The 26365-nt window shown below is 33.9% G+C and overlaps 1 protein-coding gene across 2 annotated transcripts in view; it reads right to left on the bottom strand.

The window, feature by feature from the left end:
* The window catches only part of LOC145276780 (tRNA (guanine-N(7)-)-methyltransferase-like), a 68210-nt gene that overhangs the window by 2621 nt on the left and 39224 nt on the right, over window positions 1-26365 (bottom strand). For both annotated transcript variants that reach the window (XM_080128059.1, XM_080128060.1), the window contains exons 3-6: window positions 21173-21357; window positions 16788-16901; window positions 14597-14698; window positions 12132-12276 (exon numbers count right to left, since the gene is read on the bottom strand). In XM_080128059.1, the coding sequence (XP_079984185.1) occupies window positions 12145-12276; window positions 14597-14698; window positions 16788-16901; window positions 21173-21357 (533 nt within the window). In that variant the 3' untranslated portion in view covers window positions 12132-12144. The remainder of the gene's footprint in view (window positions 1-12131; window positions 12277-14596; window positions 14699-16787; window positions 16902-21172; window positions 21358-26365) is intronic.

The following is a 26365-nucleotide window of genomic DNA, read 5'->3' as shown; positions in this document are numbered from 1 at the left end:
CCATAGCTTAAATTTTCTGATAAAAGTTTCCAATCATATTAAGTGATCTGTAGTGCTTCGATATTTTTGGAAGCCGCATTGAAAGTTAGTTATTTTATTAGTTTCAAGCTTCACTGAATACAACCACACAACACATAACCCAAATAGAGCTTCTGGAGGAAATTCCATTCTCATTAACAAAAACACAGCACAAAGCCAAATAAATATTACAATCTAACTTACAGGCAATTGCCGTCACAACCACCCTACATAGAACGGTCACAATCTGCTCCATCTATCCATCTCCAAACCACCCTATAGATGAAACAGAAAAACTTATGAACCAACATCCTCGCCCTTTATTAGGCGCTCTATTTGGGTTATTTGTTGTGTGGTTGTATTCAGTGAAGCTATGGAGATTGATATTTACAGATGGTTTTAAAAAGGTCTCTTGTAGATATATTATTGTAGGGCAGAGATTGGATATTAGTAGAAGTAATTCAGTCCGGTTGGCTTTTCTACCTCTGCAATTCCACTGGATTATTTTGTTGGCCATAGCTTAAATTTTATGTATTTGATTTACTTTTATCTTGAGAATAGGGGTCTCTTTTTTATGGAGGGTTGGAAGTTTTGTCTTCTATTTCCATTGTTTCCAAGGAGGTTTTAAATTTATTTTGATCTGTAGTTCTTGTATTTGAATCATGTGTGTTTGTGAGCTTTTTATCGTTGGTGGATTCGGTTTCTCTTTCCATGGCTTCTGGCTCTTTGTGCTCAATTGGTTTGTTAGCTTTTATGCTTGATTTATCTCTGGTTTTAGAGGTTGAGCGAGATCATGGTTTGGTTTTTGTGGGGCTAGTTTTCTTCAAGGAATTTTTCCCATTTATTGTTCTTGTCTGTTTGGATGTTTTTGAAGAGTCTTTATTTTTTTTACTTGTTATCTGTTTTTATATTAGAACTCTTGTGGGGGATTGAAGGACTCCTTATTGTTGGTATTCTGCTCCTCAGAGTTCTCGATCTCCAATGTCTTAAAGCTATTGGAGAGGAGAATTTATGAGTTTATTTGTAGTTTTTGTTTAGTTAAGTCTGGTTCTGTTTTTTTTTTTGTTCTTTTTTGATTCTGATCTATTGGGTGTGGTGTTTGGATTTTTGGTTCTAGTGAGGTTCTATTCATATTTGTTTTTTTCATTTCTTCAATTGTATTTATCAATATTTTGATTTGGTTGATGAGGTCTTGGATTTTAATATCAAGGTTTGTTGTGCAATAATTGTCGTTGTGTTTATTGGTGTTGGGAGTATTCTTTTTTGTTATTTCTGAATATTTAGCCATTACTGCCCTTTTCCTTGTTTCTGGGTAGGTGATGTTTAACGAGTGTTTAATTTTAACAATTTCCTTTCCGTTTTTCCAGATTTCACAGTCTTCGGAGTAGGTACTGTGATTTTCTTTATAGTTGACACATTTATAAGTTTTTTGACAGTTGATATGATTGTCATTTTCCCCACACCTTCCACACACTGGCTGGCATGTACATCGGTCCTGATGGTGACCAAATTTTTGACAGTTAAAGCAACGCAGTGGGTGGGGGATGTACGTTTCGACTTAGTTTCTCGTAGGTTATTTTTTTATTTCTTGTGGAATTTTTTGTTGGTTAAAAGGTTAGTATATACGTGTGTGCGTTTATCATTTCTCCATTTTTTTTTTTTTTTAATTTGAATTCTCCTGACATCCGTTACATTTTGTTCTTTTAGATTTGAACAGATTTTGTCAAAGCAAAGTGAAAGTTCAGGGCCTTTTCCCACTCCTTTGCATAAGTGTTTTGTGGGGGTATGTTTTTATTTTTATATTGTCAAAAAGTTTCCATTTTAAAAGTTCATCTGCCTGTGTTTTAGTAAAAATTTCTATCAGAAGAGTACCATTTCTTAATTTTTTGACTAATTTTGATTCGACCCTTTCTGATAGTATTTCTTCTATCTTGAAGGGGGAGAGTTTGGTTAAAGGCACTTCTCCAGTTGACTCCATTACTATAAAGTTCGGATAGTTATTCGGTTTCTTGTTCGTGTCGCTGTCTGAACTGTCTAAAAATCTTTTTTTACTTTGATTTTTATAACTCATACTGGGTTCGTTTTATATTAATTCATCATCCCTGCTCCCCACTCATCTTGGAGCCCTACTTGGGATGCACACAGGGGTAAGCCCATTCCCCCCAGCTACAACAGGGTTACAGGTATGATATACTTGTACATAATGTAGGTTCTGAGCACGTGTGTATCTTAATTTCTCCCATCCAAGTAAAATATGGGAAAGATTTGGGGATCAGTATTGATGGGGGAGTGTCGTGTAGTATTTAGATTTCGTGCAGATTATAAGTGGTGTGCTAGACATGACCAGCCGATTGATCAGATTGGGCCTCTCCGACCACCCGTCTGGCCTAGTACGAGGCCAAAATGGAGTGTTGCAACTGATACCTTTATTTCGATAGGTATCAGTTGCTCAGTCACTAGGATCGTTTTCATAGACATTATGGGATGCCACCTACAGCCAACAGGTGGCCATATTGAGGGACTTTTACTCTTTGAAGGGGGATAGTCAGTGTATTCTAATGCCCCACCAACGGGGTTAGGAAGTAGGGAAGGAAAAAGGAAAGGAAAGGGAGAGGGGAAGGGGGCTGTTTTTGTAGAACATAATTAAGTTTTACAAAAGAGAATAGAAAACAAGAAATCAATGTAGGTGCATTTCGTCTCAGAAAGCCAATAGACAGCCTGATCTGGTAGCACCAACATTCAAACAGGAATAAACTTATAATAGACAAACGTTATGTGTGTGTGTGTGTATATATATATATATATATATATATATACACACACACACACACACACACACACAGAACTATGGAATATGACATTAAAAATTAGTAAACAAAATACAGTACATGTAATAATACACATGCATATAATCAAATAACATTATAAATAACATAAGGCGGGGCAAATACCATAACCAGGGGCCGGAAAAACATTGTATTCCACATCGTAACTTGAAAAAAAACTATCGTAGGGCCACCGTATCTCTGGGTTCTACTATCTATATATATATATATTTCCAGCCACGTTCCCTACCATTTGAGCTATCGACAGATAAGAAAGATTTAAAATTAAATCATTTCAAGCAAGGAATGAATTTGGACATGTGCAAAAGTAATAGAAATATGTCAGCAAGTTGAGATATGACAAACTTCTATCAAGAAGAAGCAATCATCATTCATATATATATATATATATATATATATATATATATATATATATATACACACACACACACACACACACAGTGTCCGTAAAGTTACTATACAGTCTTATAAATAATAAATATGTAAAAAAAATAAATAAATATTAACTATTAATACAAATACAATAAAACAAGACTGTATAGTAAGTTTACGGACACCCTGTATATTATATATTATATATATATATATATATATATATTTGATGATTGCTTCTTGACAGAAGTTTGCCTCTCTTCAGTTAAGTGTTGCGTGGCTGTGTGCATGTAAAGAACTTTTTAATCCAGCTTTAGTCCTACATGAAAGTCCACATATGTGACACAGAAACTTTTCTTCTTAAGGTGTTCGCATGATAATATTGTGAATCCTCGGATGTTGTGTCAAGCCACTTTTAGATTTGCAGATTAAACCACATATGACAACTTAGCGTTGCCAGATGTGCTGTAATATCTCCTCATAAGACTGTCGTTCCTGTTTTTGATTGTGTGATTTCAGATGATTTACAAAACCAGCTTTCTTCAGTTCCTGTTATAATTTGACATTTTCATTCTGCTTTCCTAACATGTTTCAAGACAACAAAATCTACATGTCACTCTTCAAAAATCTTACAACTTTATCTGATGGTTTTTCTCCATTGATGGAGGATTTGAGCTTTTTTTATATTGATTGTTAGTCCTAGCTGTTTGTACGCCCTCGTGAAGGCAACCAGTGTACACTGTAGGTCCTCTTCTGAGAGGGCTACAAGGGCGTTATCGTCTGCATACTGTAGCTCCATAATGGATATGGTGTTCGTTCGACCTTTGGCCCTGAATCTGTTGATGTTAAAAAGTCGCCCGTCAGTTCTGTACATACTCCGAACTCCACGGGAAGATGTTTGTCCGTGTGATGGAGGATAGCAGTAATGAAGATGGACAACAGGGTTGGGGCAATGACACATCCCTGTTTCACTCCCGTGTCAACCCTGAAGCGCTCAGTTTCATCTCCACTACTACTGAGGACTGTAGCTGACATATTGTCATGTAGCAGTCTCAGTACCCGAATGTACCTCTCTGGGCATCCAAACCTTGCAAGAACCAGCCAAAGGGCTTGACGGTTCACCAAGTCAAAGGCTTTAGTAAGGTCTATAAAAGCCATGTATAATGGTAGATTTTGCTCCCTGCACTTTTCTTGGAGTTGAGAAGTGAAGATCATGTCCATCGTGCCTATTTGGGCGAAAGCCACTTTGGGACTCGGGAAGGATGGCTTCTGCAAGGGGTGTAAGCCTGTTGGCCAAAACCTGAGCTAGGGCTTTCCCTGTGGTAGAGAGGAGAGAAATGCCCCAGTAGTTCCCACAGTTTGCCTCGTCTCCCTTCTTAAAGATGGAGACAACTAGGGCATCTCTAAGTTGTGCAGGGATTTTCTTTTGTTCCCATATTTTGAGAAGCAGGGCATGGATGTGTCTGAGAAGATCAGGTCCGCCTTTCTTCAGGACTTCTGCTGGGATGCCGTCAGAACCAGCCGCCTTGTTTTTCATCTTCCTAATTGCATCCCGCACCTCTTCCAGACTGGGTGGTTCTCCCATGCTCTCAATTATGGACTGTTAAGGGAGTTTTTCAAGGGCCTCCATCTCTGGAGTGGTGTCCCTGTTCAGAAGATCCTCGTAGTGCTCTTTCCATCTATTTGTTATTTCTCCCTTTCCTTTCAGCAACGTGAACCCATCCTTAGACTGAAGGGCGGTGTTACGACCCGGAATGTCTAGGGGTAAAAGTCGTAACACAAAATATAAAAAAATTATTTAAAAGAAATTAGTTTTCCCGGGTTTTTAGATACGGGAGGGATATATCCATTTTCTCGAAAGACATTTATAAACACAAGACAGGAAAAACACATCCAAATAACAATACCGAGGCCAATGGAAAAATTAATACAATTTTATTTACATATATAAAAATATATTGTAACGAAAATAAAAGAGAATATGTAATTAGATGAACAAACAAACTTGAAATAGATTCGAGAGAGAATTTCCGCGCAAAAGAAAAAAAAAAAAAACAGTTCATATCCTGTCGTCTGCTTGTAACTCCAAAATGGAAGGACAGCCTTTTTGTGTTTTTGTTTTTGTTATTGTTTTCATATATGAGAGAGAGATATAGAGAGAAAAATAAACAATAGACTCACTCAGCGTCGGGTTTTAAATATTTCTATCGCATTCCTTTCTTTTTAAACAATTTCATTCCTTCGTCTATATTGAATACATTATCCTTCCTAATTATCGCCTTTTTTCGTTTTCTCTGTCGTCAAAATATCTCGTTCATTTCTTCGCTGTCGTTAGCATCACAAAACGTTGTCACCATCGCCGACACTGTCGCTTTCCTAACACACCTCCTCGGCTGCTATATCGTCACTGACTCGCCACCCTGCGCCGCTCCTTTTTCTCTCTCTAATGGTATACCTTTCTCTCTCTCTTTGGCGTCCCCTCTCTCACTGCATGTACCTGCATCGCTCTCGCGTCACTCGCTCAATAATAGGCGACGCGGATGCCTGCGGCTTTCCCTCTCTCTAGTTTCATATCTTCTCTCTCCCCCTCTCTCTTTCTTTACAGTTTATAGGTGTCCCCTCGCTGTATTTTCATATGTTCTATCTCTCTTTTTCCGGATGTTTACAAATTCACTGAGAGCAGACGATAATATAAAACGCGATAAAAACAGAATTTTCTCTTTCGACTTTTTTTTTTTTTTTTTTTTTTTTTTATAATATTAAAAGTAATTATTGTCTCAAATTATATATTTTTTCACATATTTGTAACAGCGGTCAGAGAACGGTAGATGGGGCCGTATACCACTTTTGTGGCTTCAAATAATCCTCTGATGTCCCCAGAGTCAGCAAACTGCTGGATCTCCTGAGCCTTTTCCATCCACCAGAGGTTCTTTAGCTTCCTGACTGTCGATTGGACAGCCGCTTTAGCCTTGGCATGGGCAGCTCTTTTAACCTTGCAATTGATGTTATTCTGCTAGGTGATAAAAGTTTGCCTCTTGATGTCTATAAGCTGTTGGATTTCGGTATCGTTTTCATCGTACCAATCCTGATGTTTCCGCTTTTTCTGTCCTAGGATGCTTATACTGGAGTCCATGATGGCAGAGGACAGCTTGTCCCAGTGCTCTTCAGCGTCATGCGGATACTGCTTGGGCAGGTCCGCGCTAAGAGCCGCCTGGAGGTGTTGTTGGTAGGTGATATCACCCAACTACTCGATGTTGAGCTTTGGTCGGCTCTGTCTTTTTTGCATCCTTTGCTTCCACATTAAATGGATAGACATGATGGAGCAAATAAGACGGTGGTCGGTCCAACAATTGTCTGTACTGGTCATTGCCCTGGTGTTCAGCACATCACAGCGGTCTTTGGCATGGGCAATGACATAGTCAATGCGGTGCCTGATTTTACTTCGAGGGTGCATCCATGATGTTTTAAATGCGTTTTTTTGTCGGAAAAGTGTGTTCGTGATGATCAGGTTAGGTTCTGAGCACTTTGTCAATAGGAGTGTACCATTTGAGTTAGTGTTCTCAACCCCCTCTCTTCCAAGCGTACCTCTCCAGTGCTGATAGTCTCGTCCCACTCTGGCATTGAAGTCTCCAAGTAGGATTATCTTGTTCCCCTTGGGGGCTCCAGATAGAATGGTGTCAAGGTCAGCATAAAAGGTCTCCTTTATTTCATCATGTGCATCAAGCATTGGAGCATACGCACTAATCACAGTTGCCATTTGGCTGCCCACAAGCATCAGGCGTATGGTCATTAGGCGTTCGTTGATGTCCACAGGGGGCTCATTGAGGTGGCGGATGAGGCTGTTCTTTATAGCAAAGCCCACGCCATGGATACGTGGCTCTTCTGCAGGCCTTCCTTTCCAAAAGAAGGTGTACCCGCCTTTCTCCTCCCTCAGCTGCCCGTCGTCAGCCAGTCAGGTTTCAGAGAGCGCAGCTATGTCAATCTGGAACCTCCTTAGCTCTCTTGAGATAATGGCAGTTCTTTCGGGTCGATCACTTGTCTTGTTGTCCATGACGGTCCTCACATTCAAGGTTCCAAAATATAGGCGTAGGTTTTCTTTCTTTTTCCGACCGCGTGGTGGTGATCCCTCTGGATTCGGTAGTCCAAACAGGGTCTTTTTTTGAGGCAGGCTATTTTTAGGGGTACCCTTTCTAACCCCCCTCCCCTAATGGGGTGAGCAGAGTAGATCCTAAACAGGGCTGATCAGTCATGGATGCAGCTGCCATAAAACTCTTTCTGCCTTGGTCCATGAGGTTAGCGACTGAATCTGGCACCCACCGCCTATGTGCCAGGTTGTAGCTAGGAGCTGCCAGACTACACTGTCCTGCTCCCGTCACCACTTCCTGGTCGCCACAGGACTTTTTCTATCCGGGAATTAAGGGAGAGCTCTCTCTGCCTTAGTCCGGGAGCTTAATGACTAAAACTGTCACAAGACTTTTCCATCCATAATGTAGAGTAGGATGTGTTCCCTTTCGCGAGGACGCCTGTGCGTGATGTCTTAACGTGGGGAGACTGATGCGCCTGCAGCCACCACACGGCCCCTTGGCAGAGGAGGGCCTGATTCCAATGGCATGAAGAACCACAACGACTGGAGACCCTCCTCTGTTGCAGCCTTCATCCGCCTTCAGTGCCGTTGTGTCATTATTGTCATCATCCGCCGCATCAGCCGTTGAGGTCTTTTGGATCACTCTTTGTCTGGAACCTCCCCTTCATCCTTACCGCCATGGGTGGCCCTACCAGGAGCCTAGGCTCCGGACGGCATCGCTCTCAGGTTCATCGGAACACACAAGGTTCTCCGCCACAACAAATTGGCAATCCAGGAGAACGTGTGTGTATATAATATATATATATATAGCTCTCGTGCGTGCGTGTGTGTATATATATATATATATATATACACACACACACAAGATAAGGAGTGAGAAGCTCTACAAACACCCAAAAAGAATGAAAAATAAAGAATGAAATAAGAGTAGCAGGTTAGTAAGATCCTCCCAACTCTTTACTAATGTCAGGCTGGCTACTGTTTCCAAAGTCAACCGAAAAACAAATCGGTCTCTACATGGGAATATCAAAAATGAAGAGATCAGGATAGAATATGGGGATGGATAAAACATTTGAAATCAAATGTGAAGAAATACTTTGCTTTTATATCATTTATTTGTGATACTTTAAACAAATTCAATAATTTATACGGAAAACCATTGCATCTGCTTCACAAAAAGGCCATCCCCACAGGATTACAATTTTTGGTTATGTACACAGTATATGGCTCAGCAGCCCTGACTTACTTTCACAAGACTTATTGCAGATAGGACATTTGATAGGCGTTCAATAAGTAATGTCCCTGACCCACTTCTCATAGCAGTAGAGCAACAAAACTTATTAGTCTTTCTCTGCATAGGAACCACCCAGAGTTATGCATTTCTCCAATCATTTAATGCAGCTCTGGAGACTGTATTTTGTAGAAACCCACCTTCAAGAAGGTCCTCCAACCATGACGTGATTTCAGAAATCAAGGCTGTATCATTTGACAATGCTTTCCTTTCAAAAATAACTACATGGCTAGGAAGAGGTGAAAATCAAAAGGTGCAAGGTCACGAGAGTAGTAATGCCATGCAAGACAACAGAGTTCCATTTGTATATAGCTATATTAAACCTCTGACACTTGTGGAGTTGGCTTCTGCCATGGGATATTATATTAGTCAGTAGGCCAGCAGTTGATAGACAAAGTATGTGCCACATGAATTACACACAGGGTTGGGATGAAACATGCCTGGGACATCTGGCAGTGATCACTTTTGTAAGTGTGTGTATAATTTTTATTAATATAAACAAAATTACATGGCCGCAACATTGGACATGTAATGTTTCAGACTTTAGAAACATGTCCAGATGCAAAAATATGCTTTTTTTTTTTTTTTTTTTTTTTTTTTTTTTTTAATTGAAATATTTCTTATTAATTTCGGATGTCATATCCTTCAGAGATTAAAATAGTTCTTTTGTTTCTGTCTGTTCTCAAGTTGTTTTATCAAGATTGCATTAGCTGGTGATATATACGGATTTGTTGGAACTCTCCAGTGAGAGTTAAAAAAAGGTGCATGTACACCGTAGTGTAATAAAATTGAAACTTGTAAGCTTTTTGAAACATCTTTGAATTAAAATTAAAAACAGACTAAACAGACAAACTGCTTTTAGAAACATACTGATGAAAACATTTTCTTTAATTTTAATCCAAAAATGCCTCAAAGAGCTAACAAATTTCGATTTTAATATATTAGATTGCAGAATTTTGGATTTTGATTTCAAATAAGTTTTCGTTAAATACCTTTACTTTATCATTTTACAGAGCGTTTTTGCTCTCATTGTTTAAATTATAATCATTTTAAAACATTAAAATGTATATTTTGTTCAGAACTTACTACATAGCTCTATTCACATATTGAGCATTGCCAAAATAAATACTGAAAATTGATCCACAATTTATATGGAATTTTATTTTGGAGACACCATAATCAGTGTGTAGTGTTTGAATATATGTTTAAATGCTAGTTTTACTCATTTGAAATTGCTTTAAATCTTCACTGCTCACTCATTTTGCGACCAAATTTCAAACAATTTTTACAGTTCATTAGGTCACCTCAGCTATATTTTGACAAAGAAAATTTAAATTTTCATTCAGTAAAACAAGTTATAAAATTACTATGTTCAAAAATTCTCAGAATGTGTAAGGAACATAGCAACGTTTTTTTTAATTGTCCGTTGGTTACCATAGCAACCAAATCTGTTACACTACCTCAAATCTGCTGGGAACGGCGGAAGTGATGTCAGAAAAAAAAAAAAAAAAAAAAAAACTGTCACTAATAATTAATAGCTGTCCCAATCTGTTGCTCAGCTGTACTGTTGCTTATAATTCACAGGTAACAAGTGAAACAGAAAATATTTCAAAGCAAAGCCTGAAAAAAATCATGGATTAAATAGAAAAATGCGAGCATGAAAAGTAATATAGTTGAGAATAAACATGGAAAAGTAAAAGGACTAGTTAAAACTGTTAAAGAAAAGGACAAGATATTCTAGTAAAAAATATAAATTTATAACTTAAAATATTGCAGTATTAAGAATTGATTATATAATGTTAAATTGAATTTGTCTTGTAATTCTTAATGCTACAATATTTTAAGTTATAAATTTATTATACTTTTTACTAGCATATGATCTTTCTTTTCCAGTTTTAACAACTAGTCCTTTTACTTTTCCATGTTTAATCTTAGCCATATTACTTTTCATGCTCGCATTTATATATGTATACAAGGAGAGAGAGAGGGGTGTCTCAAAAAAAAAAAAAAATTAAAAAAAATGTACTCACTGTTATCAGCATTGTCTGGAAAATAATGGTCATCAATTTGAACATTTGCGAACAGGATTCTTCAATTACATTTGTCTTCTGTATTTGAAGCTGATCCATTTCACTATGTTCATAAATAAAGGTTGGTGCAACTACACTATAATAGCAAAATTTGTGAAACCAATTAATTGTCATATTACAGTAATGAACATATCCAAGAATTACGAAACCAATAAGTAGAAAAAAAACTATTAGAGAAAATATTTTTTGACGAAAATTAGTGAAAACATGTTTGGTTAAAAAAGCACCAAAGAATTTCAAAGGGAGGTAAATAGCATGTAACTGCTGCCAATTCAAAAAAAAAAAAAAATTTTCATTTTGCTCAGTTTAACCATAACTGAGTTACTTCTCTTGTTATATCACATTATCAAATAATATTTAAGTAATGCAGCAATATATAAGACATGCCAATTAAGTAGATATTGCTTTTAGTTGAAATTGACAAAGTCAGTAGATACCATTGTTTCTTTTGAAATCAATTTTTACGTTATTATATTGTAGTTGCACTTAAAGGTTTTATTTAAAATGTGAGACACCCTGTAAATAAATTTTATATGGATACATATCCTTATATATATATATATATATATATATATATATACACACACACACACGTTTGTCCATCGCATGCAATTTCTGCGGGTTTGGAAATGGCTCATCAGTGAGAGATTATGTGTGCGTGCGTGTGTGTATATATATATATATACACACACACACACACGTTTGTCCATCGCATGCAATTTCTGTGGGTTTGGAAATGGCTCATCAGTGAGATTTTATATATATACACACACACACACACACATACATATAGGATGTTCTTTTTAGAGGCGACAAACTTTAAATCGACAATAAGTTTCTTAAATTGCAGATTTCGCAATTATCAGTTATTTGGAGTTCAGCTTGTTTTGGCAATTCATTATGAAGAGACTAAAACACAAACAGCATTTGCAAATTGCAAATGAGACAAATTTACTGAAAGAAACATTTGCTGAACAAATAATTTCACAAAATGAGCCCATCAACTGGCCACCTCGTTCGTGCGACAACCCCTTTAGATTATTTTCTTTGGGGATATGTGAAGTCCCATGCCTACACTGATAGATCAGACAGAATAAACCACTTGGAAGACAACATTTGAGGCGTTATTGGCAAAACAAAGCCTAATTTAATGGGTAGAGTTTATAAAAATTGGACTTCTAGATTAGGTTATATAGGCACGAGCTGAGGGGGAGGCATATGTCCGAAATTGTATTTAAATTATAAATGCCAAAAACTTATCTTTGCAATAAATCGCATTTATTTTTACAATAAAAACATTGCATAGATTAATTTTAATTTAAAGTTTGACGTCTATAAAAAATATAAAAACCCACTTTACATACACATAAACACAAAAATTATGTTTCAAATTGCAACAATATGAAACAAGATATAGCTTAAGTACTAACCTTTTTTCTGTTTTCATTGCATATGCACAAGATAAGGATCAGCTACTCTTCTGAAAACGGCTAAATACTTGTCCCCTTTATTTCGAGTAACCTTTTGACCTTCCTCTGTACTATCAAACAGTTTTTCTACAATGATGTCAGCTTTCTAAAAGGAATAAAAACAAAAAGTTAAAAATAGGCATTGTTTTTGCTCAATTAAAAAAAAAAAAAAAAAAAAAAAAAAAAAGGCAGAATAAAAATTTATTTGCCAACTTTTACCTTTTACAAAGATGGTGGAAATTCATATTTTTAAAATTGTATTTACAATTTGTATTTCAAAACAATAAAATAAACCATAAGTTTGAATAACAAACCCCTAGGAAGTTGGTGGGGTTGTGTCCAAACCGTGTGGTCCTCACATTGCTCTCAACACTGGATTTCTTATTTAACTTCTCTTTTGGTTCTGGTTGTGTCATAGTCTCTTACGTATTGGCAACTGCAGTGGAGGGGGGGGGTGCACTGGCTCAAAAGTAATAAAAAAAAAAATTAAAAAAAAAAAAAAAAAAAAACATTAAAAAATAAAATAAATAAATAAAAAACAAATTCCAACATTTTTCTAAATATCAGTTGCACTCCGGGTGTGTATATGTGAAACTACCCTCTAATGCTAACGTACATCTTAGTTTTTTCGTCAAGTTCGTTAGTTGATGTCAACTCATATCAATCTCTCACGACCTGGTCCAAGCCACGATCTGCCTTCGAGAGAGTCAAACTTGCAATCATTTTCAACTCTAGCCAAATGGCATGTCTTTAACTGGACTGTCATAAAACTTCACAAAACATTAGATGTCACAAACTGCTCTCAACAGTCAACCGTCATAAAATTCACAACCACACCTAAAACCGTCCACACCCTAACTCTAAATATATATTTAGCTTTTATACCTTTTGTTTGCCACACCATTCAGCTTACCTTTGTTTACCTCAGTGAACAATTTCCACTCCATTATTCTGCCAATAAACCCGTTTTCTATACTTTTTGTTCTCACAAACTCATTTCCTCTTGTCTTTTACGATATTTCTTTTTATATATATATATATATATTTTTAAAAAATTCCTAACATTTAGAGACAGGAGCAACATCTAAAATATTACAATTAGTTGATATTTACCCTTTCTCCAAGTTGTAAAAGATTGAAAGGACAAATCATTCAACATTGGTCGCCAAAAGTTGTATCCCCATGAAGTAGAGGTTATTTTGAGGTCATTTTAGCTAAAAGAAAGAACAACAGTTCGACAACTTTTTGGATAACGCAACAATTATTATTCATAGAAAAAAGCCATTCACTGATTTTTCACAAGTCTCAACATGCCTTAATATTTATCTGGACAGCACTCTTTGGTCAGTCTGAGCGATTTTAAAGTTTAGTCATTAACCCCAAGTCTGAGGGCCAGTAATGTGGTCTGACTTTCAACAATGTGTAGTCCAGTAGGAGGGAAAGCAGAGTAGTCTAGGCAATTTTCAAGTTCAGTCACTAACACCAAGTTCGAGAGTCAGATTTTCAATAATGTGCAGTCCAGTAGGAGTAGGAGCAATTTGGAGTCTCAACCCCATTCAGTTGGGTCTCTTCCTGTCTTCTGACTCGCGGTGTGACTGCTTAGGGTTCCCAATGCACAGACCTATATTGAGAATTTGCCAGATGGAATGACTGCCACTCTACCAATAGAATTTAATTCAATTCTCGACAACACCCTGTCGCCCCGGATTACAAGCACAAATCCTGATTCTGCAAGACCATGAGTGACCAATGAGTCTTTAGGTCTGCCTCTTTCTTCTTCCTATCCATGGGACGATGACTGCCACTCAGAACGGGAGGTTCGTTGAAATCACAAATGCATTTTCTTTGTTTAAGCCCTTATAGTTTCAGCCATAGAAAAGGGAGTTCACGTCAGTATTTTAATTAACAATAAATGCTGGGACTTTTCCAGTTTTGATAAATAATTTTTAGAATTCAGTCAAGATCAATTCTGTTTATGATTTAAAAGAAAAAAAAAAGCCATTGTCTGGAATATCAAGGGCTACCCCTGCTTAAGAGGACTCGACAGGACCTGAACAAGGAGCCATTATGGTATCTATTTGCTTCCCACAAAAGCAAAATGTGGCAGTCATTTTTAATACAAGGGTTAAAAAACAACTCCCAAAAAGGGGCACTCTGGCAGTTGCAAAAATACAAATTGCCTTAGTATAAAAGGTTTTTTGATGAAGGACAAATTGGTCATCTTTTGCAGCCATAGAGAAGGATTGACTGGTAAATAGGCCTTTGTTTTTATTTAAATTTTTTCCATAAGGACTGATAGAAGTGTACAAAAACAGATCTAGCAGCCCAAACTTGATCAATCCCTGCAACACTTTTTGAACCAAGATACATAAATGATTACTTCCTCCAAAACAACACCATCCAAAAATAATATTTTTCAAACTCACCAATTCATTATCTTCAACTCTTTCAAACAATGGAAATTCTTCAAAATGCTTTACCATCCATTCGTGTACTTCCTTCACGTCCGTAATTGTATAAACGAGGCCCTAAAAAAATGAATAAATAAATAAATAAAATAAAAAAATTTTTTTAAATAAATTAAAAAAAAAAAAAATACAAGTTTAGAATCAAATCTTTTGAACTAAGGCACAGTCATTCAATGTATGTGTCTAAACACAATTTTGTAGAGTCAGACTATATGCATTTTGACTCTACAACAATGTATTTAGTGATTAAAGGAAAAGTTTTATTTATCTAGCTCCATCGAAGAGAGAACGACCACTAGACAATCAGGAACAACACTGCAACAATTATTAGACAAAGAATACATGTAGCAGCAAAAACGACTGTTTCAGATGAAACAGCGGTAGTGAAAATAGAAAATCATACAATGAAAGACAAGAAAAAGTTAATTCATGTACCATGTTTATCAGAAACATCTAAGCCCGTCATTTTATGAGAAAAAAAAAAAAAAAAGACGCGGCAATATATTCGTAAAAATTACATAAAAGTGAATAATCCCAGATAAAAACTTTTGGTGATAAAAACATTACATATTTAATAAAATGCAAAGAGGATTATAAAAAGAAAAACAGGTGGAAGCTATGCACAAAAATTTGGATGCCTTATTTTTGAGAAATTTGAATAAGTACTAGGTAGGCGCCCAGCATTGCCCTTTCATAAAATAAATATTTAAATGTATTCAGATTTTGTATTTATTATAAAGCCAATTCTTTATTGATTATTAGGCACTTGTACAGTTTAATCAAGACATTAAAAAAAAAAAAAAAATTACATTGTACATGTGCTTTAGACTGAAGATCTCTGAGAAAAAAAAAACAAAAAAACTCAATTTGATAGAGTAGTTTTTTTTTGTTTTTTTACAGTGGAAAAATTCGTTTCATGACAGCGTGTTGAAGGTACCCATCTTGAATTTTTTCAACGTGCCACGGGGAGATAATTTAAAGCACCGACACTCCCGTCTTTAATACTAGGTTTTCTTCCTAAAAATCTAACCTTTTGCTCGGTATCATCAATTGTTTTTCTGCTGTAAAAAAAAAAAAAAAAAAAAAACAACACACAAATAAAATAAATAAATTAAAAAAAATAAAAACACTGCTTGATGAAATTAAGTGAAATTATTTTTTTGGAGAACTTCATTCCATAACAGGTACGTACAATTTCAACTGTTTTCAATATTTTAATTTTTTAATGTCTTGATTAAACTGTACAAGTACCCAATATATAGTGGTGCGCCCAGCGTGACCTAGTAATCAAAAATGCTTAAATGCAGGTTTCATATGTATTATATCACCAATACTGCATTGATTATTATATTTTACCCAATAATATAAGTGACTTCAAAAGCTTTTGAAAAATGACTTAGGTGCCATCAGCTAGAACCAAAACCAAAACTCATAGCTTTCTAGCCTTAGTTGTTAAGTTTGAAAAGTTTGCTAAAAATTACGTCATGATGTGAAAACTTGAGGTGACAAACAAATTCAGATTTTTAGAGAATACAAGCAAGCAAGGATACCCAGACAGTCCAGAGTTTTATAATTAATATTAAATATCAATTTTCCCCAAATTTCAATTCCTTTGGAATGTTTTAAAGAGTTTTAGAATATAATACGTGCACAACACCTCATGTGAAAACTCAAATATTTAAGATTTGTATTAATTCGTGTCATTAGACTTTCAATTTCTTCGATATTTTCCAGAAGCAAAATCCTGTAATGAATTTTCTATAAAATTGGAATAAAGATTCTAGACAAAGTTTTAGGACTATTCAGTCTTGATTTTAATGATCTAAAAATGGTGAAAATCGAGGAATTTCTGCAACTGGTATTTTTTTCTAGTATATATATATATATATTGGGTTGGCATCTAAGTTCTTGCCGTTTTAATATATTCTGTTTGAAAATTAATTTGTTATATTTTATTTTTTAAAGCAAAATTAAATGATTTCTACTGCAAAATTATTGAGAATCTTGAACGTTGGGAGAAAGTTGTGAACACGAATGGAGAATACATAATTGATTAAATAGTTGTTTGTTCTTATTTTAATTTAAGAAAAAACAGCAAGAACTTAGTTGCCAACCTAATCATATACTATTGATTCAGAATATTACTTACGTGGATCCTTAGAACGTGAGCATATTCTGCAAGTAACGTTTGGCTTATAATACGCCATTTATGTTTAGTCTTTTTGAAGTGAGGATCAGGAAAGAGAAAGAACATCTTGGATAGCTAAAAAAAAAAAAAAAAAAATAAAAAAATAAAATTCAACATATAATCTTGCAAAAACATCAAAGATGTTAATACTATTAGTATCACAATATTGTTCAGTAACAATATGCTCATAACGTGTAAACATTGTCAAATATACAAAAGGTTACATAGGCGTGATTATGCATAACAAACCATTCAGTTTAATGTGTGAATATGGGTAAATATTAATGTTGGGACGATTAATTTGCAAGCTTGTCTAATCACTTGTTTTGAAGTTTTCCTTGGCCGGTCAACCTTCCTGCGATTTAAGACATCCATGTTTCTAAAATAGTTTTACCCATGAGAATGAACATTCCACATGGCCATAATCAGCGTAACCGATTCGTTCACCTCACGATAATCTCTATGCTGGACAAATCCTTTCTCCTTTAATCATGTTTCACATGACCGATTTATCTAATCATGAATCGGCCATGGCACTGCAGGCTAACATTAATTAAAACTTTTAGGCTTGTATTGTTATTATGAACTCGTCCAGGTACTTTAGCTAGTTGATTATATTTTAGTATTTTTTTTAACATCATGTGTAAACAAGCCGAGCATACAAGGTCCCCCATCATGAGTGAAAAATTTACTTTCACATTGACTAATGTTTGTGCAAAATTTGTAAAAACTCCAAGGCATAGTTATTGAGAAAAGTGCAAACAAATGAACAGATGAATGATTTGAGGATAATTTTACCTCTGGAAAGGGTGGGGGCTGAAGAGGGGGGGGGACACAGTTATTCAGGAATTCTGGCAAAAATTTACTTTCACCATGACTAATGTTTGTGCAAAATTTCCAAAAATCCAAGGCGTAGTTATTGAACAACATATTAACAAACGAACAGATGAATGATCTTCGAGCAATTTTATCCCTATAATGGCCCCTGGGGGGCATCAAGAGTTATTCCAAAAAATCTGCTCTGGCAAAAATGTACTTACATCATGACTAATGTTTGTGCAAAATTAAAACAAAAAAATCCAAGACGTGATTATTGAGAACAGTGTGAATGGATGAACGGGAATGAATTACTAGGTTCAATCCCTCCATTTTTTTTTTTTTTGGGGGGGGGGGCAACAAAACATTCAAAAGAGAACTGGTTATAAATTAATGATTCGAATTTACAGTCTAACAATGAAAAAGTAAATGTTTATCATACATATTGGTACAGGAAGTTTACATATTCTAAGAAAATCGCAAGATGGCTAAAGCCAACTTGACATGTCAGTCAAGTTAGAGTTAGTAAAAGTACTTTATACATTTTTGCTTTGTAAGCATCTAAAATGTAAGTGGGGGAGAGGTCTTATACTAATATGTAAAAGTGACATATCATAAACAATGAAACACCAAAATAATTATCAATTCTTGGGATATACATGTCAGTGCATGGAGAGAAAAAACTTGGTACAAAATATCATTGACAACAGAAAACAGTTAACATGCTGCGGAATACACAAGATTAAAAAATAAAAATCAATTGAAAGATCAATGTATTCAATATGATATAATTCAACATTTTCACAATTCATGAATAATTTTATAAAGTGTTTAAATTAGTGAATCACCAACTATTAAGGTCATAAATGACCTAGGGATAATGGTTAATGAGACAGTTTGTGAGTTAAATGATGATGAATATTATGAGAGGATTGAAAATGATTAATGAGTCAAGCAAAGTTGGGTCACTTACATAGATAAAAAAAAAGAAGAAAAAAAAAAAAAGGTCTTTGTATAAACATTCTTTTATTTAAATAAAACTAGCCTGACTTGCAAAAATGGCTCGCAAAAAATACCGACCTTGTGAAAATCTGTCGCCTCTGTCAAAAGTTTTAGGCAGACATACAAACATACATACATTGAAACAGACAGGTGAGATTTATATAATAGATTACAAATTCATATTTAACAATCTGAGAAATAAATAATCTATTTTAAATGTTAAGTTATTATAAAATACATAAAAATTTACATGAAGTTTCTAACTACTTTCATCAAGGCAGAGGTCATATTTTCACTTGAATTTGTTTGCTTGTATATAAACTAGCATCCACATCACTTGATCAATCATTATCAAACTTGAGTCAAAATATTAGTCATGGTCTAAATGAGAACAGATTTAATTTTGGGATAATCTAGGTCATGGTCACAAGAAAAAAAATGATGGTCAGTTTGAAGAAAGTATTAGCTCTGTTCAGAGTATCACTATATGACCCATATTGTAGCCAATACATCTTGACTGTTGGATAATGGTGGAAATTTTGATAGAAATTAAAAAATTTATTGTATGGCTTTGATAGCAGTAAACATCCTGATCAGATAAATAGCTTTTCAACGTTTCTATGGCCTAACTTCGGGAATACTTCATAAAATATTGAGAAGTAAAGCCTAGACTTTGACCTATCCTTACATCAGGTAGAAATATGCAGTCTGACTTGTTGGATTATATAAACAAAATACATTTTTAAAAAAAATAAATCAGGCAAAAAAAAAAAAAAAAAAAAAAAATTTCTGAATTAAGGAGTGCCATTCAGAAAGCACTAAGATTATGTCAAGTTTACATCAACCATACAGGGGAAGATAAGTAAAAACAAATAACAGTTAAACAATGGAATTCATGTATCCGATTAATATCATAGCAACTATCCATATCATCACTGCTTTAAACTGACATGAATAAGAATGATTAACTAACAGTTACAAACCACACCACCCACACACATTTTCAGGATTTTGAACTACTGGCCTAAATAAGTAAATACAAAATACACTTCTACTTTTCAAATTTAGACTAAGTTTAAAAGCCATGATGTGCATATGTGTAGACTTTAAAGTTTGCTTCTGTAGAGATACATGGGACTTAAATCTCAAGCAACTAAGATTTTTAGATTAATAATAGTTAACATAACTTCTATATTTCTCGCCTCCCTCTTTTCTTCACCCAACCCATACTTTTCTCTGGACATACACAATTCGAGTCAGTATAAGGGAAATAACTGAAAAAAAAAAAAATGACTTCACTTTAGTGGTTAGAAAAGACTGCATGATGACATTAAACAATGTGTACGTCTTTATAACATTAATGATACAAACAGGGTTCATACAAATTTTCAATGTCCACTTTTAAGTCTTTTCAAAGATTTCTTCACACAAAATTTAAGTTTTATAAAGAAAATTTAATATATAAAGAATAAGATAAATCATAAAACTAATATTTTAATATTTAAAAAAAATAGCATTTGAAGTTTGAATTTCACTTCACCTACATCCATAAAGAATATAGATAACATCGGGTAGTTTCATGATAAAGGGACATAACTCTTGTATCGACAATACCAGAAATATGATGCAATTTCAGAATTTATTTAAATTTTGTTTTAATATTCTGACAAATTTTTACTGAATATGATTTTCAAGGCTTTTTAAAAGTAATAAAAATAGGGATTTTCAAGACAAAGCTTAAAATTCAAGGCTATGCGAACCCTATATAAAAATGGCCATCTGACCCCCAAAATATTTTTTTTTAATTATACATCTGAGATTACACAGGTTAAAAAAATACACACTTTGTGAGTATTTGTTAGGTGTGTATATATTTGAGTGTGTATGTGTGACTAGCTGTTCAGTTTTCAAATCTAACACATATTTAAGATACCTAGCCACACTAATAAGTTCTAGACTGGATGACAAATTCATAATATACTAGCAGACCGCCCAGCATTGTCCGGTCATAAAATATGCATAAATATATTTTAATTAATGCAGATATCTTATAAACAGAAATACCATAGGTATTTAATGTTACGTTAAATTCCTTAAAAATAAAATGAAATAAAATAATAAAAAAGGTGCATGCTATTGTTTTTTTCTAAACAGTTCACTTAAGAAAAAAAAAAAAAAAAAAAATACTCAAGCTGAGATCGAAATCAAAACCTAAAGACAGTGAGCCAAGTACGATAACCATTAGATCAGCTGGACACAATCTTTAAAAAGTGCTTTCTAACGTATTTATTCTTAACATGTTTGCTTGTATATAAACTAGTGCCCACATCATCTCATCAACCATTATCAAACTTGGGTCAAAATATCAGTCATGGTTTAACCGAGAACCAAATAGTTGAATTCTCTCACAAATCACTACTCAAAGACTAAATAAATACATTGAAAAAAACCCTTTCATAATAAGGAAAAAAGAAAAAAAAAAAAATTTTGATGGGTAATGAAAAGAGATGAAATTCTTTGGAAATTACCTGTCCTTTTCGAAAGAAATTTGGCAGATATTTCATAGCATTAGAACGGATACAAGCAATGTTTTGGTATTTTCCAGGATTCATCAGACGCAGAGCTTTGATTTTTTCTTTGACAAAATCAGAAACTTTTACTCTAATCTCAATTCCAAGCATCAACTTATCAGGAAATAAAGGAGACAGAGAAACTGAAAACAAAATATCAAAATTAAAATTTTATTCATCTTCAAAACAGAGGGGGGGGGGGTAGATTTTATAGAATTATAAAAAGAGATCAATTACACTTTAACGACATGAGATGATTCTGAATATATATGTATTTTTTTTTTCAATTTTTGATATAAGGAAAGATTCATTTTAAAGCAAAAAAAAAAAAAAAAAGGAGGGAAGAGTGGGGGGGGGGTAAATATTTAACTAATTTGAAAAGAAATTAGGATACTGAAAGCATATACAATCCAAAAAAATAGAATTTTCTATTTTGACAAATAGGAAAGCAATGTTTTGTTAGTTTATTAAATGTTTTGTAACTTTTACTTAAAATGTTGGTGCTTCTATATTATAAAAACAAAAAATATATTGAATTTCAAGCAAGACAAAGCATAACATAAGTGTTATGTTGCAAATAGTAAGACATCCAAAAATTATGGAAAACGATATGGTAGAAAAATAATATTAATGCAAACCTTTTCGATAAAGTTTAGATGGAGAATAAATTTTGCCTGACATTCTGAATTATGTTCGTCATGTGACATAACAGAACTTTATTTTTCCTGTTAACTTATCTTTTCTTTTAGTAAGTGTAATATAGGGATTTTGTTTCCTTTCACAAATCTTTATTAGTAATTATTTTTTTCTACCTTATCGTTTTTCGTAATTTTTGGATATGTTACTTCTAAAGACCTGACAATTACGTAGGTACCATTTGTTTCACTTGTAATTCAATATTTTTGTTCGTTTGTATAATGTAGAAGCACCTAAATATTTCCTTATGATAATAAACTTGGGTTTATTATCTGTGTATTTACACTATGTATGCGTTAACCAGAAGAAATCGGTATAAAAACTAGTCTGGATGAGTGAGCAATTGATTGTTATCACATCAGTGGTCAGGCTGAAGAAAGAAAAACAAAATATCCTATCATGCTATGCTTCATATTTAATAATGACGTGGCTATATAATATAAGAAAAACAGAATCAAAATCAAAACATAGCTCTCCAGTCTTATTTGTTACCATCTAAGCTAACAGATGAATATCAAAACTTCAAAAATTAACAGACATAACGTTATACATATTGGGCACATATGTTCAGATGATTTATGCCCGCCATTTTTTGTTCAATTTTGACCTCCTCAGCAGTTATTTTTACTGGCTAAAACCAAATCAAATTTGTTCCACAAACCCCAATATATCAAGTTTCAAGTCTGTAGACTAAAAAAATGACTGTAGTTGGTAGACCATTCCGTACACAGCACACCAACATGGTCACACATATAGTGTTCGGATGATTGATCAAAATCGGAACTTTTAGGAGTATCGGAATTGAGACCGAAAAAATTTGTGTAATAGTCTTTTTTATATGATTTTATTTCAAACAAAATCTTCGACTACTGGGAGTATGCATCATCCTCTACATATACTTTAAATACTTTGTAACGTTTTAAAAATATTTGCACAATGTGTTTTTATGATAATCGTGGAAAAATAACTAGTTGAATATTTAGGAATTTTATAAAGAATCAGAAAACATCAGAATTATTCCAATATATATATATATATATATATATATTAGTGCCCCACAAAGGTTTACAATACACATTTGAAACTCAGTTTTTGTATTTCTAACTTCCAAATGGTAATGAAACTTTTTGCAAATGTAGAAAATGTATTGAAACTAAGATAGGAACAGTGAGAAAAATAAAAAATAACAATTTAACACAGTGCGAAGAGAAAACTCAATAATTACCATCGCAAAAATTTACAACACATCAAATTCATTAGATTTCTCAATTTTATGACGGTTTATCATGGTAAAATGCTTAGAAACTTCTAGAATGTTCAAGAATATGCAATAGTGTTGTGAGACTGGATCTCACTCCATAATAGACTCGTCCAGATCCTATATAATCAGCTCCTAAGGCTGGTACGGTGTAGCGAGATCTTACTGATACTTGCAACTACTACTATTCTCTTTATCCTTGTACCTTAATACACTTGTAAACCACCTACTACAGGTTTTCCCATGTTGTTCTTGTGAACCCAACTGAGCCCCAAAACAAATAGACATCGAAGTAAGCAATTAGTAAAAGTATTGAGTCATTCTTGATCTAATAACCGTATTGTAAGCAACCACATCATGGGAAAGAATAAGCAGATTGGTCAAGAGCTCAGAAAACGAATTGTAAGTCTTCATCAAAGTAGATTGGGATATAGAACAATATCCAAACAGTTGATGGTTCCATTGAATTATGTTGGGACAATAATTCAGCACTGGAAGTCTCACAAATCAACCCTTTCTTTGGCCAGATCAGTTGTCCTTGAAAAATAACCAAATGTGCTGAAAGGTTATTAACAAGGAAGGTTATGAAATCGCCTAGAATTACTCTTGGAGAGCTGATGAAGGACTTAGAAAATAGTGAAATTAAAGTTCGCGAGGACACAATCAATAGAACCCTTCACCTTAAAGACATCTTTTCTAGATCAGCAAGGAAAACTTCCCTTAAGCCAAAGCACGTTCGTACTAGGCTTGATTTTGTAAATGAGTATACAAGCAAGCCTCTAGAGTTTCGGCATCACGTGCTCTGGTCAGTTGAGACCAATATTGACTTGTTTGGCATGCCAAAAAACACTGAAAGTTTGGAGAAAAAAAAGGTACTGAATATCAGTCAAAAAACACCATTTCAACAGTAAAATTTGGAGGATCCATTATGATCTGGGGTTGCTTTAGTGTATGAGGTGTAGGAAAAGTGGAAATAAAAGGAAAAATGAATGGAGTCCTTTATAAAAGTATCTTGGAGAAAAACTTTAAAGAAAATGTAAAGTTATTCAAACTGAAATCAGAATGGATCTTTCAACATAACGATCCAAAACACACTGCGAAACTCTCACAAAATTGGTTTAATTCAAATAAAATGACTGTTTTAAAGTGGCCTAGTCAATCTTCCGATCTCAACCATATAGAGAATTTATGGGGAGAATTGAAATTACAGGTCCATAGAAGAGAATCTTCAAATCTGCGAGAATTGGAGAGAATTTGTGTGGAAGAATGGAATAAAATAAGACGTTCATAGGAGATTACTCAAAATGTCTGCATGCTGTAATCAACAATAATGGTTATGCTACAAAATACTAGATATTATTTTGTAAATGTGTTGTAAACTTTTGCATTGCTAATTTTGAGTTTTCTTTTCGCGTTGTATTAAATTATTTTAATTTTTCCCCACTATTTCTATCTTAGTTTCAATACATTTTCTACGTTTATAAAGTTTCATTACCATTTGGAAGCTAGAAATACAAAAACTGACAGTTTCAAATGTGTATTATAAACTTTTGCGGGGCACTATATAGTGCGCCACCACTGAGAATCAAAACCAAAACGCTTAGCCTACGATTTACTTTTTCCTTTGACATTAATACCCAAGCTACAAAGACGTGTTTGCTGCAAAGCTAAAAATTAAAACAAACCCATAGCTATTAAAACATACATATTCATAGTTTGACTATCACCTGGCAAATTCCATTTTTTTTTTTTTTAATCTTCACACCGATTATCCCTGACTAAAACCCCAAATATAAAGTTTAGCATGGGTTCGAATACGCTATATATTAAGTTTCATGCCTGTAGACCAAAAACTGAAAGAAGTTTGGTAGGTAAAATTTTTTAAACAAATATATACATATAGAAAGGTTTGTGTTTATAACCTTTTTACACAGAATATCTGCACGAATATAATTACACGTAATAGTTTACAAATGATGATCACTAAAAAAAAAAAAAAAAACTAACAGGAACTTAAAATGACTATTTAAAAATATGCAAATTAGCTAAATCTTTTGCTTGTGAATATAATTCCATGGTCCATATATAACAAAGTTGTATTTTCTTTTTAAATAAATAGAAAGGATTTTTAATATGATTATCAATACACACGAGAAAAAAAAAAATTAGTGTGTGTGTATGTATGTATATATATATATATATATTTATATTCAGACACACGTCAACTAGTACTTATATATATATATATATATATTGGTGATATATTTAAATACTAGTTAATCTACCTGCGTATATCAATAAATGCACATACACCCGTTTTATTTGCTCCACTCATATCCTTCAAAAATTTCACAAGCTCATTTGTGTAATTCACAGAGCAAGAATCATTTAAAACTCAGATGTGTCAGTACAGTACACTGATCAGCTAGCATTCATATCTTTTGACTTCAATTACATGTATATAACAGAGTGCAAACATACCTTTTGCCTTTTACTTAACATCTATCAGGTTTTCCCCTGTTACCTTAGGTAGACTTTGAGTCTACTTAAATTCAATTTGTCAGTCCTCATAAAACTGGTGTTACTTCGTAATTATCTTGCTGTAAACATTTACAAAAAATCTTGCATAGGCTACTAAAGTTTTAAATTCCAAAATCTCATAAAATAAAATTGTAGTACTATCTTGAACAAACAAAATATGATTACAGAATATAGTTGAAGTTTTTTACCTAAGACCCAAGTATATAAATTCATACAACCAAAGCTCAATAATCTTAAATATGTAAACGACAGATAAAATCTCAAAGGTAATGCGGGAGAGGATTGGGGGAAACACGTATCTTGCAGTTCAAAGTTTACTTACTATTTTTTTTTTTTTAAGTGCTTGCAATTTAAAAGCTGTCTCATGTTTGACATTCAGTAATGTTTCTTTATTCTCAAATCTAATTATTTCAAGCTTTTCATTCAGATGCAAAAAGCATGGTGAGTTTTCCTTTTTCACTCCAAACAAGACACAGTGATCCACAGATTCTAACCTTCCTAATTATCCTCCATTCTATTATTGGTTTCATTTCATCCTTTCATAAGTTCTGCCTTATATATTTTATAATTAAATGATAACGTTTGTAAAATCTTTCCTATGTAGAATATTTCTATTTTGGGGTTTTCGACTATTTTTGCATGGAATATCACCAAGG

Source organism: Euprymna scolopes, chromosome 5 (assembly GCF_053919585.1).
Source record: "Euprymna scolopes isolate OS-2025 chromosome 5, ASM5391958v1, whole genome shotgun sequence".
NCBI lineage: Eukaryota > Metazoa > Mollusca > Cephalopoda > Sepiida > Sepiolidae > Euprymna > Euprymna scolopes.
The sequence above is the reverse complement of the archived record's forward strand: the minus strand, read 5'-3'. Positions and strand labels throughout refer to the sequence as shown.